The 16,420-nt window shown below is 39.7% G+C and overlaps 1 protein-coding gene across 16 annotated transcripts in view; it reads left to right on the top strand.

Moving 5' to 3' along the window:
* The window catches only part of LOC126865758 (CUGBP Elav-like family member 2), a 355,524-nt gene that overhangs the window by 50,260 nt on the left and 288,844 nt on the right, over nt 1-16,420 (top strand). For all 16 annotated transcript variants that reach the window (XM_050618633.1, XM_050618637.1, XM_050618640.1 and 13 more), the window contains exons 2-3: nt 2,011-2,797; nt 6,306-6,985. In XM_050618633.1, coding sequence (XP_050474590.1) covers nt 6,780-6,985 — 206 coding nt within the window. In that variant the 5' untranslated portion in view covers nt 2,011-2,797; nt 6,306-6,779. The remainder of the gene's footprint in view (nt 1-2,010; nt 2,798-6,305; nt 6,986-16,420) is intronic.

The following is a 16,420-nucleotide window of genomic DNA, read 5'->3' as shown; positions in this document are numbered from 1 at the left end:
TATATCGCGACCTGAAGGTTCGATCAAAAATGCTTTCGCCGATCCTCCATACATTTGGCAAAGTTCGCCAGTTCGAAATTCTCTTGCGACTTCGCCTCTCGTCCGAGCGTATAGCTGGGGAGCTAGACAAAACTCTGTCTCGAAGATGCTTGCCGTTTATTGATCCGAGTTTAAACGTTTCTTAAACATAGGTTGTTAAAGCAAGCTTGAAAAACTTACGTCACTATTGCTATCTCGTTTTACGCACGCTAATGATTAATTGTTGTATCGTCATGGAAATATATGTTCGTTGGATAAGCAGCCATCTTCTGCTCGTAAATCATTGAGTTTGTGATTCGTTCTGCCAGTTATTTTCCTAAAGTATTATTCATCGCTCTGCTCTTTGTTACTTCAACTTGACTTTAACCGCAAAGTTAAATTTGTTTCGTAATGAATAATTAATTAGAAGGTTCAGAGGCTCGATCGATTTTAATCCCGAAAGTTCAAATTTATGTAGGTAGAACCATATTATATCCAAGCAGTCGTTGATCTGAAACAAATTTAGCGTGTACTTAAATCGAATGTTAAAATAAGAGCTTGACTATACGGTCGTGTTTAATTAATTTCGTAAAGATCGAGTAAGGTAGCAAACTAAAATCGTAAACAGCGCAGTATGAAACATTTGAAATCGTTTACGTCTTACGTCAACACGAAGCTGAAAATCGATGTAGCCTTTGCGCACTAATTCGATATACTATAAGTAGGTAACGCGTGTCAAAACTGTAAGTCAATTTTGAAGGAGGAAATTCGACGTCGTGAGGAACTGCGTGAAGTTTGTGACATAATGTTGAGTTAGGCCGTGTAAATAGAAGGTAGCAGTCGAGCTAGATGAATCCCTTGACTGAACAATACCTCTTTGTTGAGTTGCAAACGGCTGTTCCGCGCCGGCAAACAACTGCTGGTGCTTAGCTATGCAATAACGATACCAGCTCACCGTTTGCATTGTTATTTCTACGAGAAACTAAACCTACTCTTTTCCATTATCGAGTTAGGCTTTATATTTGATGCTTATTTCTCGCGTGTTTTACCGAATACTTTGATACGCAGTGGATCGAAAAATACTTTTTCCACTAAGTACAAATTTGTTCATTTCTTCCGTTCTGATGTAATATAACCGTCCATGGAACTATCACACAGGACAGTTTTTGTTAAAAGATTAAGACACATCTTTATTTTTCTGTCGAAGCAAAGCGTGATATTTTAATGAAAAAAAGAAACGAACTCGTCAAATTATTCTGTTCTCACTCGTAAACGACAAACTCGCAATTTACGTGGACGTGAATGTGTCAACACGTTTATTTAAATTTTAAATACCGCTCGGCTTCTTTATGTCCATTGTGCGCGTCGTTGAGCATTTGCTTACGCCATAAACGTCGAACATCTTTTATACCGTTTCATCTACTGAAACCGTGGACCTAGTCGCGTCTCGAGGATGTTGCTCGCTTGAGTAAGTCGACGGTACAAAACGTTCCAACTGTTATCTAATCTCGGAGAGCCATTCCGTGGCTCTGCCTTGTCGTCTGGTGTTGCTAGTGAAAAAGTGTTTACTCGCAAACACGCCTCACCTTCCATGCGCATCCGGTTTTGAACTGAATTCCCTGTCCCTGTTACTGGATTCCTACGATGTCGCAGTGATATTTTCGAAACGCTTTCTTCTTGATTTTATTTAACTTCGAGTCGAAAACGTGTTTCTAAAATAGTTGTCCTTCTCTAAACATCGTCAAACGTTTATATATAATTCCAAATACTAAAATCATGCGCAAACCTTCAAATTACAATAGCTTCCTTCCAGTCGAATCGAATTGAATCCCACTCAGAACCATCGTCCGGAAACCACCGTTTTCTGCTTGTACCGATCATCGATTGCCCTCCAATTCCCGTTGCAACCATAGAAGCTAGCATGGAACACGAACGACCAACCCTCCATACCTCAAGACGTCCCAGAAAACTAAGAACACTCGTTCGTTGCAGATGACACTTGGCATTCCGTCGTCGTAGGGTCGACGCAGCTTTCCATCTCCATCATACGCTTTCTACTCGTCAAGAAAATCATCATGACTCGATCGAAGGACACGTAAGAATATTCTAGTCGATCAATTAGTTCGCTTAACGCCGTAGCTAATATCGCGGTATATCGGCGAACGTACATGAACCTATGTAACTTGTGAACATCGGGGAGGGAGGAACGAAAGAAAGAAAGAGGAAAGGAAGAAAGGAAAAGAAGAGGAACAGAGTGGAAGACGAAAAGAGGAAAAGCCGCGAGATACTAAAGCGTGGCAAAGCCGCGGCAGCAGCTGTGTCGCGGTGAAAGTACGAAAGAAAGTCGAGCGTAAATGCTCGTAGGGGCGCTTAAGCGAGTTTACACGCGGGCAAGCGTACCGTGAGCCGGCTTGAAACGTTAGAAACGCTGGAACGTGAAAACGCGGCCGTGCGCTTGTGAGGGATGCGGCCCATGGGCGAAGGGTGGGGTCTTTGGGCACCGATAAGGCTTATCCGAAGATACGATGGCCGGCTGCTCGGCTCTTGTCGTCAGTCGTAGTGCTCAGGTGGAGTCGACAAGAGCGCCGTTCGCTTTAATTCACACCGATATCGTGAGTTCGCGTCTCTTCTACGTACGAGTATCATCGCTGCTATCGTATCCGGTTGACCGACCTCCAGTTGAATTAGACGCAGCCACGGAAACGCCAGAGGACCTCGACCAGGTGGCGGAGGGTGCTTGAGAACGACGACAACCTTGAAATAGACCAACAGGAATCAGGTTGGGATCCGTGTATGGGAAAATCACACGATAGGATGCTCGATGTTCGAAGATATATCGTCGGTTTGTTAGAAGAGCGGCGTATCTCGAATTTACTAGGAGAAATTTTACATTCTCATTTTTTTGTTTCGATTAGATTTTGTTTCGATTCCTGGCATTGTTATTTATTCCGTTATCCTTCTAGCAAATCGATGATACACGTTTTCGGGACACGACGTATAAAGGGACTGATTCGATATCTACGAGCGATAAAAGAAATTAGAAGATAACGTATAATATTAACCTCGTAAATGAAACGAACGCGACATACGGAGCTTTGTCATTGCTTTTACGTGTTACATTGCACCTTTGGATTATTATCCACAAGTTACGGCAATCTTGTGTACGGATGAAGTAGAATCAGTGCCGCGCGGAAACGGCTCTTTCTCCCGACTTGTTCTCTAATCGTCTTGTCCTCGAAACGTCTCGAGATTTTAATTTGACGTTTTAACGCGCGAAGTGGTCAGTGGTAAAGGGATGTGGAGATGGGAATAGAGTAAAACGGTCGAGCCTACGCAACGAGAGATCGACAGGGTAAGAAAGAAAGAAAGGGTGAAGGAGAAAAAGGCGGAAGGAAGAAAGCGAGCGGCGCGAAGGACAAAAGCGTTGGAGTGTAACCCGAGAGAGCAAGGCTCTCTTTCCTGTGCGCTTTTCTCAGTCCGCGGGAGTTACTAGTGCCCTCCCGCTCCCTTCTCACCGTCGTTTCTCCGCTCCGCTCCATCTGCTCTGCTCTGCTCTGCTCTGCTTCGCTCCGCTCTACTCTACTCTTCTTCTCGCCACTCTCTTTCTCGCTTCCTCTCCTGCCAGGATTTCGCAGTTCCCAGCTCGCCTACTAAATTATTCGTGACCCCTTTGACACTTGACAGTGGTGGCAGTTCCGGTAATTGTGCCTCTATCTTCACTCCCCAATCTTCAGTCGGACTTTCTTCGTGTTCAGGAACACGATGAACATCTTACCTGCAATTGTTTTTGTTCTTTTATCTTTGTCTACTATGAGTATCCAGAAATTCTAGAATAACGTTGCACATTCAGTTGATTTCCGTTCGTGTGTTTTGTAGGAATCGCTATCTTTACTATCTTCTATACCTTGAATGTTTGTACAATTTTTTAAATTAAAGTTTTCTATATAACGGAAAGGTAGAAAATATGGGGAATTCGTGGTTATTAGATTTTTTTGAAATTGTATAGAAATGTTTGGAAATTTTGGACCGTGTATTTTTACTGTGATTGGATCAGCTTTCGAAAAATTCCTCTCGACACGATATTGCGCTAATATACGTGACTTTCGGATACCAGAACTTCAATTCGCTGGAGATCTTATTTGGTCGAATTTAGTTAAAATTTAAATAGTATTTCATGATTTCATTTCCATCCTCTTTTATGACAATATTATATTAATAAGGTTATTTATAATCACTTTCTTCGCTAAAAGCATCAGTCTCTTCAGAATTTAACACGTTTCCTGGGATTATGTTTCTTTTTCGTCGCTTCTTTTCAATTCGTCTTGCTACCCTGTGCTACCGACGTTCCTCCAGATTACGACGTTCAACGTCCTCGAGTCACTTACGTTTACCCATATATAAAAGCGGATAACAAACAACTGGTCAAAGCGTTTTAAGCGTTTCTTGGAATACAGTTTACCGTAACTGAAGCGAAATCGGACTTGGACGTTCGTTCAGATGCTTTTCGTTCCTTGCCAGTGCGCTCATTACGCTTGGGCGTCGTTTCGTTCGGTTTCATCGTGTTGTCGGTAAATAACGGGCGGAAGCTTTCCTAGGTGCTTCCCAAGCGTCTTCGAACGCGAAGCTTCGAGCACGATACCTACGTTCGAAACAAAGGGACACTCGAGCCGCCCGAAAATCCCCGAAGAAGCTGCAGATCGTCGAGCGAACAGGCAACATCGCAGTTTCTTGTCTCTGTCCCATTTTTTAACGCTTTTGCTTCCGGTAAATACGTCCGTCTTACGGTGACTTGACCCGAGCTTCCAGACCAAGATAAAAGTGCAGCCCGTACATAGAGTGTCTTTCAAAGTATGAGCGATAGCGATAGCGACTTTTTTAATGGTAAATTTCATCTTGAGGAAGATTCAATGGAAGCTGTTGGTCCTTTTGAATTACAAGTTAATCGCGACTGTAAATTATCGCTTTGACAGCATAGAATCGGAAAATCTAGTCTAATTTCTTTACTCGGAAAATCATATTTCCTATCACATTTCAAATTAGTCGAAAGTTTTTACATTCGAAGACATTCCGTGCTATTGAACAAAGCTGTATCTGAAAGCAACAGAGCTGGAAACCAAGACAGAGGCAACTCACAGGAGCAGCGAAGCGAAAGTCGCGATCTTGGAAGGATGTAGAAAATAGCGAACGAAGAGCACGTTAAGGGAGATCGAGTCGTGACTCTATGGTGGTTCGCGGTGGTGCGGCCTGTATACGAGCCGAGTTTCTAATTAAACTTAAACTTTTAATTGACTCGTTGCAAGGTCGTTTCGCGCAAAAGGTGTCCCACGTACGCGTTTCAACTGTCTGCGTTACTCCAATTTTATTCGTTTTCTCCGTGTTCTTCCTAGATTCGTGGGTGGTTTCACGCTGTTACGTTATCTTCGTAAAGGGTATCCTCCTTTGGAAGAAACATGGGCCTTCTTTATGACCACTTCGCTGCGAGTTACTTAGGAACGAAATGAGGTATTCGCGTCTGTAAATCCCTAGCAACGAAATATATATGCGTGGAAATAATTGTAGGTGAAGTGATTTAGTCTATGACGATGAAAGTGTTAGGCCAGTGCAGTAGCCCTACTTGCTGTCGAAGAACCATTAGGTTTTAAAGTAACGTGACTTTTTAGATACGTAGGTACACGTGGGATAAATTGAAGCTGGATATTACAAATATTCGTAACATTTCAAATTTCGTTTTAAGATCTACGAAGACTTCGGTACTTGCTCGTTTAACGTGGCGAATGTCTAGATAAAACGATAACACGTTCTTTGTTAACAAAAGTTATCTTTATGGTTCGATTTTCACACAATCAATACGAATGTGTGTATTATTGTGAAAGTTTATTTAGATTCTCAGAGACTTGTCTATCATTTAGGTCGTTTGCTATCGAAATTTTCCAATTATCTGAACAAACGTAGATCTGGGTCACCAATTCGACGGTGACGAAAGACAAAACGAATAAAACTTTTGTACTGACTTAACAATATTCTCTATGACTCTGTCCGCGGCATAAGTGATTTTGAAACCGGAGAGTAAACGTAGAAATCTGTATAAACGTTAAATCGTATCATTATGCCATCATTAAATTTTACGTATTTCTTCTTCGAAACGATAAACCTGTGAGAGTTTCGTATTCATCCTGCGTAAACGAAGCAATGCTTTTGAAAATACATATACGTGGCGCGATTACTCATTTCGAAGCAAAACGTTCGAATAATATAACTACTTTTTGTTTTTATTTCTGTTCGTATAGCCAATCGAGGGTCCGCGTGGTCGATAGCTGGGATTATTCGACAGCTTCGTATCGAACGTTAAACGTCGCCAAAGTTACGCCAAAAGTCTGCAGTAGTAACATTGAACAGATTTCCCTAGAGACAGATTGGTGTCTGTATCAGTGCAACCGTATCTCGTGAACAGTGTATGCTTTCTGTGTCTAATATTCAAAAAAAAAAAAAAAAAAAAAAAAAGAGAAATAATTCGTGACCGTACAATTGATGATTCGGTGGAATTGTTCGAATAAAGAAAAAGAGGAGTAGAAAAAGTGTGTTTTCTTGATGAAAGTTCCGTTTGTATATCCATAATCCGGTGGTTGATTCGCACGTGTGTAGTAGTTAGTGTTTGAGGGTTGATACCTTCAAACCGGAAACGTCGAGTAATCCTGTCTTCCTCAAGGATAAACGAGGCTGAGGGAGGGAGGCACCGAGAACCGGTCGCAAGGAGGATTCCTATGAAAATGCTTCAATCTTTGAATGCTCTGGCGGGTAAGATCTCGCCGGGCTCGCCAACCGACAGCAACGCAAACAAAGTGCACATGCACAACAACAACAACAACAACAACAACGTCGTGCATCATCATCATCCGTACTCGAAGCAACAGGCGCAGCAGCCGTCGCCGTCGTCACAGTCGAGCAACGGCGACCAAAAGGAAAACACGTAAGTTTGATACTTTTTCTCTCTATACATGCATATTGTATATATAGTATAAGCGAATATGCACATATGTGTAGGAATGAGTGTGTTGTATTAATTTTTCAATCGTTATATCTAGGTGAAAGAATCTCTTATACGCTTGAATTTCAATTCAATTTGAAAGTTTTAATGCGAGTGGAATGGTTCGTTATAAATACACCTGTCTCTAATCATTTTTTTGGGTCATCTTCTAGTTATACGTTACAATTAGGTGCAAAAGATACGAAAAATTCTGAATGGAACAAGTTTGCCAGAGAGAACGAAACTGCATCAAAGAGACGTATCTATGCGCTCGCGATAGGAAACAATTAATTGGTTGGGTGGGAAAAAGTGGGGTAAAGAGAGTGACACAGTCACGAAATCACTTTTCTGTCATTTCGTTCTTTATGGAAGAGTGACAATTTATTTGAAACGACCTTTTATGAAAATGAATTTTTCAAACTTGCCCAATCCTACAAAATTTTCGAACTTCGTAGAACACTTGGCGAGTATGGAGACAATTTAGCAGAATGTACTCTGTCGAATTCTCGAGCTAAAAAGTTAAAAGTTGCAAAAGTGTAAAAGTAAAGGAATTTGAGAAAGGAAAAGTCGAAAATATTTTATCGCGATCCCGAAATATTACATGGAATCTTATTTTTTTCTATCATACGTTTCGAATACTTGAAATGTGAGAGGATTTTTCTTGAAACTTATTAAATTGAATATACAAATCATATCGATAATTTTAACGTAGCTTGAGAAAGGTTGTATTTTCATCTTCAATAATTCAACCGCGCTACTGTAACGTAATACGAAATGTAGATTTTTGAACGACAGAATTGCGTAATGGATCGTGCAAAGAGACGAAGAAATATGATAATACCAGCTTTATTTCTTGTACGATGTAATTGCATGCGAAAAACAAGAGGTTCGAGTAGTTGAGCTTATTCGATAAACAAGATAAGAAAATCAAAACTCATGGTGCCGTGCTAGTTAAATTACGGCGAGCAATGTCGCGATAACAATGAAAATGCAATTTAATGCTCGTTACGGGCCACTTCCCGTCTACACCCGCTACTTTTTTCCATCATCGTGTTATTTGCAAAAGCAGAGAGTAAGATACTTCGCTTAATGGAAAGGTTGTCCTCCGGGAATACACGATGCGAGTGGCCTCCTCCTTGAGAAAAAGCCAAGTGAATAATAGCAGCTGCGACGATGCGTTACGTAGATTCTGTAAATTGGAGCGGTGTTTCTTAAATTAATTAAGCGATCTTTCTTCTGACTGTTTTCATGCTTAAAGTCGCACAAATAAATAAACGAATAGATTCCATATTAATAATACTTATTAATTAATATGTATACTTCTTTTACTCGAGTAATAAAGCTGATTCGAGAAAAAAATTGTAACGTTAAAAGATTCAATTTCCAAATGGTGTAAATTTTCCTTACAGAAGTAATCTTATTTTTTAAATGTTTCGGAATCTCGAATCCTTAATGAGAATAATCGTAAAATATGACCAACTCAGAGTCTTATATTTCAATCTTTAAGTTCAACAATTCCTCTTTTTCGAATCATATCGATTCAATCGATTCACGTCAATTTATCGTTTTAATTTAATCATTACAATTGTGAACGTGACAATGTAGTTTCAGCAAATGATAGGTTAGCATTGTACAGATACACGTTACAGTCAAACGCGACGGTAAGAGCGGATGCCGTTTATCTCGTACAGTAGTATGCGCATCTTCCGTCATTGCGAAACATCATTCGTCGAGTCGTCGCGAAAGAACCGTGCAAAAGGTGCAAAGTTGAGAAGAGTGTTTCTTTGGTTGTCAGGCGTAAGGGTACAGCGAGCAGGCGCGGGACCCGATACGTCGGCGTGCCCTTCTTCGTTATTTCGTTACGTCGCGTAAACGTGGCTCGCGCGAATAGCGTTCGCGGAGAAGGGAATAGAAGCCTAAAATAACTCGGCGACATTCCTGGATACGAGAGAGGGCAAGAGCATAGTCCCGGCATCGTTCTCCACGAGCGAATCTCCGTCTCTCTTTCGACCCTCTTTGCGCCTGTTCTCACCTTTGTACAAAGATCTCTCTTATCCAGCCCTCGCGGAGTAAATGCTTCTAAAATATGCACCCGGCTAACATAAAATGCGATATTCGAAGGGCGGAATTCCTGGTCCAAGGACTCGGAGAATTCTGAGGGAATTCAGTTGTTCGCGGGCGGAAGGATTCTGCCGGTAGCGCACGATGAAATTAAGTCGTCTCGCGATCCGAGACTTTCGCCCTCTTTTCGGTCGCATTTTCCGGATTTCCGAATTTCTGAAACGCGTTGTGGGTGTTAGGTGTTTTATGTACAGCATCGTTAAAGGATTAAAATCATTCAGTTTTTCCGTGCAACGGTTTTCCTGCCGTTACATAATTTGGGAACAGATCTTTGTCACGCTACAATTATCATAGCCATGAATTGAAATAATCAGATGTATAAATTAACTAACAGTTTAAATTTGCTGTGATATACTTGTACCTGATGCTTGTTATAAAAATATTATTATTTCGCGTTTAAAATACTCTTTTCATCGATACTGTCGAAATAAAATTATCTAAGAACTTTCGCAACCATACTATCATCATTCTCCAAATTTTTAAATACTTAAGTTAAATAGTCTACTCAATGTACCAAAAAAAAAAAAAAAAAAAAAGGAAAGGAAAGATAATTTAAAAGCAGTCGTAGCCAAAGTCTCAACAAAAATCGCAACAACAAAAAATAAATTTCCCTCATATTAGACCCCTAAACGAATGCGATATTTTTCCATTTTTTGACATAGTTAATGCGTTTTGTAACATGCGAACCATCGACAGTTTCGCGCGTATCGAATTCATTTTCGCGCCATAATATTCGAATAATTGAAATTCTATCGTGTTAGGAATTTAACATAAAAAATCAGGCAAGTTGGTTCGTAATCGCACTAGCAAACACACACCAGCCACGATACACTGGATCACGTTCGATTACGGGTTACGCGAAGACGTTGTATTAAGTCGTCACGTAAATCTTGCTTAATGCTTAATAGCAGCCGGGCTCGGAACTTGCGCTAGCTCGGCTGCTCATAGAATAATAAGATACAGCCGCAACGAGTAGTTAATTATGGGAAGTGTTAGGCAGCGTTGGTGGTCTGTGGCGAGTTGCTTGGATCGAGCGCATAAGTTCTGCAAAGAGGCGTTTAACGCGTGTAGGGAGCTCGATAGATGCAAGGGTTAAGTGATATGTACGGCTCCGGGGAGGAATTCGCTTAACAAAAGGGTCACTAAAGGACCCTAAAGGTCGTGCGAGGGTTCTCCTATCTAGATTCGAATGCTTTACTCGTATCGGGAAACTACACCGAAATTAATTTCCACTTGTCGACAAGTACGGATTTCTATCTTTTCGTTGTAGTTGAGACGAAATTGCGCTGGTGTAACCATAGTTCCGTCCCGTCTCGTGAATTACGTAAATATTTGTTAACACGAACAGCGTCTTCGCAAGTCGAGTTTATCGCATCGTGACGAGTCTGGAGTCATATCGATAAGAATCTTTATTTGTCCGTGAAGTAGCGTTGCCACTCTGCAAGTTGAGAAAATTGTGTTTGTTATAGATTTCCAACGTTCCTTTCGGATAATCGTGTAATATTTTTGTTTTAATTAGCTAGAGTCGCGCTTCAAATAATTTTTTATCGTCTTCGAAACGAATTGAAATTGAAATTCTTACGATTCTTATGAAAACAATATTAAAAAAATAATAGTCGGTAATGAATTGTGTAACGAAAAAGTTATAAATGAAATATTGAGCTAACGTAACGTTAGTTCTTAATGGTTTAAGCGTAGGTTTTGAGCTAAGCGTCGTAACGTAGAATTTTTCATTTTGATCCTTTAAACTATGGTCTATTTTAGTTGATTAAGACGGGTTGAGAGCACGCAGATCACTAGTCTAATTAAGTGGCTGCCCCAATTGCTTGGGAATTTTATGGAAAGGCTTAAAAGAGCATAAAACGAAAGACAAAGTACCATTTACTGTGTCATGAAAATGCAGAAATGAGTTATGAAGCAATTACGTTAAAGGAACGCATTTGTGAGAAATACGATGCTAACGTTAAAACAGTATTTAATGTATGTATGTATGAGATATGTATATGCGTATGCTTTTGCAAAATCATGTCCCATTCATTTTTAATTGATCGTAGATAAGCAAAATCGACGGAAACGTTCGATTTATAAAAAAAATGACCACCATTTCTTGATAATTTATTTAATTTATGAGATAACCATTTCTAATTTTTTATAGTAATAATAATTCTATTTTATACTCACGATACTTTAAGATTTTTAGATCGTATTTACTCACCGCGTTATCTTATCGATATATACGTTTCGACGCTAGAAACTTCTATTACTGACGCAAGGAAAGCAATCTGGGAAGGGAAAAGCCTATAGAATCATTTTTCAAACGTGTATTCGTTTCTACCGAACTCCGTATACATACCATGGATATATAATGGCCAACTTGTATTTTACGATTACGTTTATTTGCGAAATTGATTCGAAAGCTTGCTCTATGTAATCGAGGATTAGTTTTTTATCGTTATCGTTGTTTTCTCAGAGATAAGTAGAATTCCGCGTCAAACGCGAAACCTGCACTTTTGAAATTAATCACTCAAAAAAGAGTATAGTAGCTATAAATGGAAGGTTAAATTAATCTGGTATGAAACGAATAAAAATGAAACAACATACATATACGTACTTCAAGTGAAAAAAAATGGAAAGAAAAGAAAAGTATAGGAAATATTCTGGCAGAAAATAAGGAGAAACAATGAAACTCGAGGCTCGTCGTCGGTAATCTGGCAGAGAAAGACTAAACTAAGTATCTGGAACGATACCGTCTAAGAAATCTGACAAATCCGACAAATCCAAAAATCCAAATGCGAAAGATCGTAGAAAATACGCGCCTATCTGTAACCTCGGACCATCTTCTTTGCTCGTTCCACTATCGACTTCTTCCACAGGTTCCCTATTTACGGATGTGTACGGCTGTCCGTGTGGGAGTTGAACCACGTTCCGTGATGGTCGCAAGGGAGGCATATAAGCGTTGTGCGGTGTCCTCCACACCGAGCACGTACCACGTAGTCGTGATATTGTCACATGTCTCTGGTGCAAAGCTCCAAATTGTATCGTCGTCGCGTGCTGCATGTGCCAGCGATGATCCCTCCTGCTCGTTTGCCCGCTTTTCCCCCACGTGTTTTCTCGTTTCTTTCGTATTGCTACTTATACTGGCAACGACAATAACATCCAACACGCTCGAGTGATCCTTTTTCTTTTTGAGCTGACACTCTGCCTTGTATCTAGCACGTGTGTCTCGTACATGCGTGTACGTGAGGGCTGCAGAGGGTGAATGTTGAGAGGATACGGTGGTGTAACAGGCTCTAGCAGCTTTTCCTGCCACGATCGAGACGGCACGTCCAACACTTGAGAAATGAGAACGCGGCTTGGCTGCTGGCCCACGAAAGTGTTGTTGGTTCATAATCGAAGATTTTGTGGTGAGATTTAGAGAGAAAGAGACAGAATGAGCAAAGACTTTGGAAAGTTTATTGCGATTTCGCAGAGGGACTCTACTGGATGATTCGTTCGAGAGGATAAGAAAAATAGACATTAGCCAGCAACGTTCGAGGCGAATGCCTGTCGATTGATAGCAGAGTGCTTTTTATTTATATTTATAGTATTTAAACAAATTTTTGTTTTGTTTTACGCAATAGTATAGTTGTTTTTTTTAAATATCTTGTTTTGTATTAATATTTCTGTTTTGATAATTCTTGCAATGCACAGAGAACACGATGATGATTTAAAACGTCTTTGTTGTTTGAGATATAATCTAAAATTATTGGGTCGCAACGAAAGCTGCTTGTTATTTAATTAATTCTTCGCTTAAGCTTCACAACTGTTTCAAACGAACGTCTGTGCTAATTGTTTTGTCCTGGTCCAGCAACGCAAATTAGATTATTACTCGTTCTTTATTTCTTCTTTCAACAATTCATTTTTATACTCGTACACGTAGTAAAGTGTTTGTGTTTTAATTTAAATTCTGCCTCTATTGTGCAACAGCGTTCCATTCATGTAGGGAGGTTTTTAATAAATTGCATTGTTGTTTCGACTATTTCTTGATTATTATTTTTAGGTAATTTACAGTTTCATGATATCTAACCTGGGCGTGTTTGCCCATATGGATTAATCGTCGTATTTAAAAAATTAATCAAACCACGAGACAAAAATACAATTCTGCCATCGAAAGGTGAAGTATTTCACATATACATATACAAATTACAGAAAACATTTTGAAATCTCATTAGCATTGTAACGAGACACGACTGTCGTTGCTGTATTGCTTATGTTAGTGAAATTTGAAACAGATCTAAAAATAACTTTGCAAAAATCACCAAAGTATTCGAATTCAATTATTCGCTACATTATACGTCCTGAAAAAAGTAATCAAGTGACATCAAGTGCGGAGAACGTGCCAGTTACGAAATAATAAGCCACGATATTTAGCGAGACCATCTCGTTGTATGTTTCAGACTACTATTCACGCTGTATACCAATGTTTCGCCAAGTGTATGTTCGCAATAAATATCCCGTAACTTTTATATGCAATTTCGGATTTCGGGTTGGTTTCAAATTTCACTATTATAATCACGATAGTCGTGTGTCGCTGCAGTGGTAAGGAAATTTAAGGATGTTTCGTACAATGTACGTAATATATCCATAAAGGAATTCTGTGTTAAGTGAATACTTTCGTGAATCACAATGTATCGTTGCGCTGCAACAAAAAGATCGCACGTGCGAATTTATTTAGGCGCTTAATGGAATTGTTGCTTCGTTCGTTAATTCGTGAGTTTCTACGCGGTTAACTGGCCAATGAAAACGCTTTTAACGGGTCTATAGTAACCTGTCGACGGTAATTCTTTGAGGAACGAGCACGTGGTATCGCGATGCGGAACGACTCGACAAAGAGAAGAGACAGAAGTGAGCGTGAGACATTCGTATTAGCGCAATTTGTTAGATCTATAAAGCGACCGCGAAGTAACACAACCGCTGATGAATGCTCAGTGCTCAGTGTAGGAGCGCAGTAATATGACTCGTAACGCATTCCTAGTACCATCGCTATCGCCGTTGTCATCGTCATCGTGGCTACATAAAATCGAATAACTGACGCGTCTGCATGGGCTTCCCGTGCTCACGCTGCGTATATGCGAATGATATTAAACGGAAACCAGAAACGGATCGATATCGCGCGGGCGCGCGCGCCAGGCAACTACCAACCTAATCTGCGATATTTACGTTGTTTCGTAGATAAAGTTTCCAACTGGAAAATTATGTCGATGCTTATTAACGCTACAACACAGAGAATTTCATTTTACTTGGAATTCTTCGTCTTATCGATCATTTTAAACGCATAGGAGTTTTTGGATTTTGCACAAAATTTTGACGAACAGCAAGTATCGAGCAACTTATGATCTAAATGGTACATTGTTTGTCCATTTATACTCGTTGCTCTGTGTGTGCACAGATACTAAGTTGGTTTCTTACGTGTATTTTTAAATATTTCCTGTGTTATCTTTAAAACGCGCAGAAATTCGTTAGCAATGCAGCTAGGTTGTGAGTGCGGGTGATTGTGGGTTGTTGGTGGGAGAAGTTTATTCTAGAAGTTTAAAAATCCTATTTACAAATGTAGGACAATTAAACCTACCTCATTGCGGTTTTTCCATTATCGTTGGAAAAACAGTGCAGGAATCCTGGAAACGACAACTTAAAGGTTACCAACGCTTTCTCGCAAAGACATTTCCTTAAAAAATTCCACCGACTACCTTGGATTTTCTCGGTTTTATACTTTTAGTTGCTACAATTCAACCACCCTCTGTAGGTCATTCATTTATGCGATAAAATGAAACACCATACGCGCTTATTGCAATGACAGAGGACGATGACATTCCAACACGATATTGTTTGTGACCATTCCCCAATGCTGCGGTTTCTAAATTTGTTCTGAACGTAAAGCGACATCCCCGTTGTTACAAGGAGTTGTACGAATACTAAACCGCGCACATATCCCTTGCAAGGAGAAAGGAAAAGTTGCTCGTCCCAACGACCTACTTCCTACGTCCACCGTATTTTGTCGCGGCCTCCTGTCTCGCGCTCGTTGTTTACACCAAGGACCCTTTTGCAAACAGCCGGGGGAGGTCTTTGCGAAAGGGTGATTATAGTCGAACATCGCCGTCATTCCTCTCCCTACGAATTTTTCTTGCTCAATTAATCCATAGCTCTGTTCCCTTTCTTTAGAGAGTGACTCGCGTACTTACGTCGTCAATCGTTTTCTATTGGATACTTGAAAAATAAAATAAAAAACATCGGGCTTCGAATTTTCGAAGATTTCAAGATAGGCAACGATGCATCGATGCGTGCGTGTTGTAAGTTAATTTTTGTAAATTAGATTTCTGGCAGATATCGTTTAAGACGATCGCGAGGAAAAGTATAATGGGCAAAAATGAAAACCGTTCAAAAAAAGATTTTACTATTTCGGAATAGAAATATTGCGTTACCAAGAGAACGGTAAGAAGAATAAGATTTAGGCTCGACATATATTTTCTGCCACACAAGCAAGCACTAATTAACTTTGTCCTGTCTTTCTTCGTATCTGTTCAAAGTTACTTGCCACGTAACTTGTGTTTAATATCTAGGTCCCGGTGAAAAACGATCGATATAATTACAGATACGTTGTTTTTTCTGTTTATAACGTTCTTATCTACTCGACGATTATCTCTGTTCCTATTATAATTGGTTTCAGCCTGTATTTCCCACTTCTATCATGATTTCTCGCATAATTAGTTTCTTGGAAATAGGTTGATTTAATCAACGCTTTTTATCCATTGACATAAAACGTGTCGAAACGAAACGAGTGACGATAATTAATTGTATCTTTTTTCTTTTTTTTTTTCGTAAAATATGACGTGTTTCGATATATAGTGAACATGATTGTCTCTTGGCGTTTCTGTTAGTACTGAAAACTGCAATCTTATATGTATATTCATACATATACCACGTATCGTATGAATAAATGTTTCGATACTGTAAATGTGTACGTGTACATATATCGCGTAACCTAGAGAAAGCATACGTGGTCTTATACCTTGGAAACACGTAACATATGCTATCGATCCTTCTTAAAATTAGCACATACTCTCCGCTATATTACTCATAAATTATTTTAACGCGTATATTAATTATGTTTGCACGTTCTAAAGCGTAATATCAAATAATTTGCGTACCAATTAACAAATACTGATAAATATCGTTTTCCACTTTCTAAATTACTAGTTGTACATAAATGTAAATATGATT

This window comes from Bombus huntii, chromosome 5, assembly GCF_024542735.1.
Source record: "Bombus huntii isolate Logan2020A chromosome 5, iyBomHunt1.1, whole genome shotgun sequence".
Taxonomy (NCBI): domain Eukaryota; kingdom Metazoa; phylum Arthropoda; class Insecta; order Hymenoptera; family Apidae; genus Bombus; species Bombus huntii.
The sequence above is the reverse complement of the archived record's forward strand: the minus strand, read 5'-3'. Positions and strand labels throughout refer to the sequence as shown.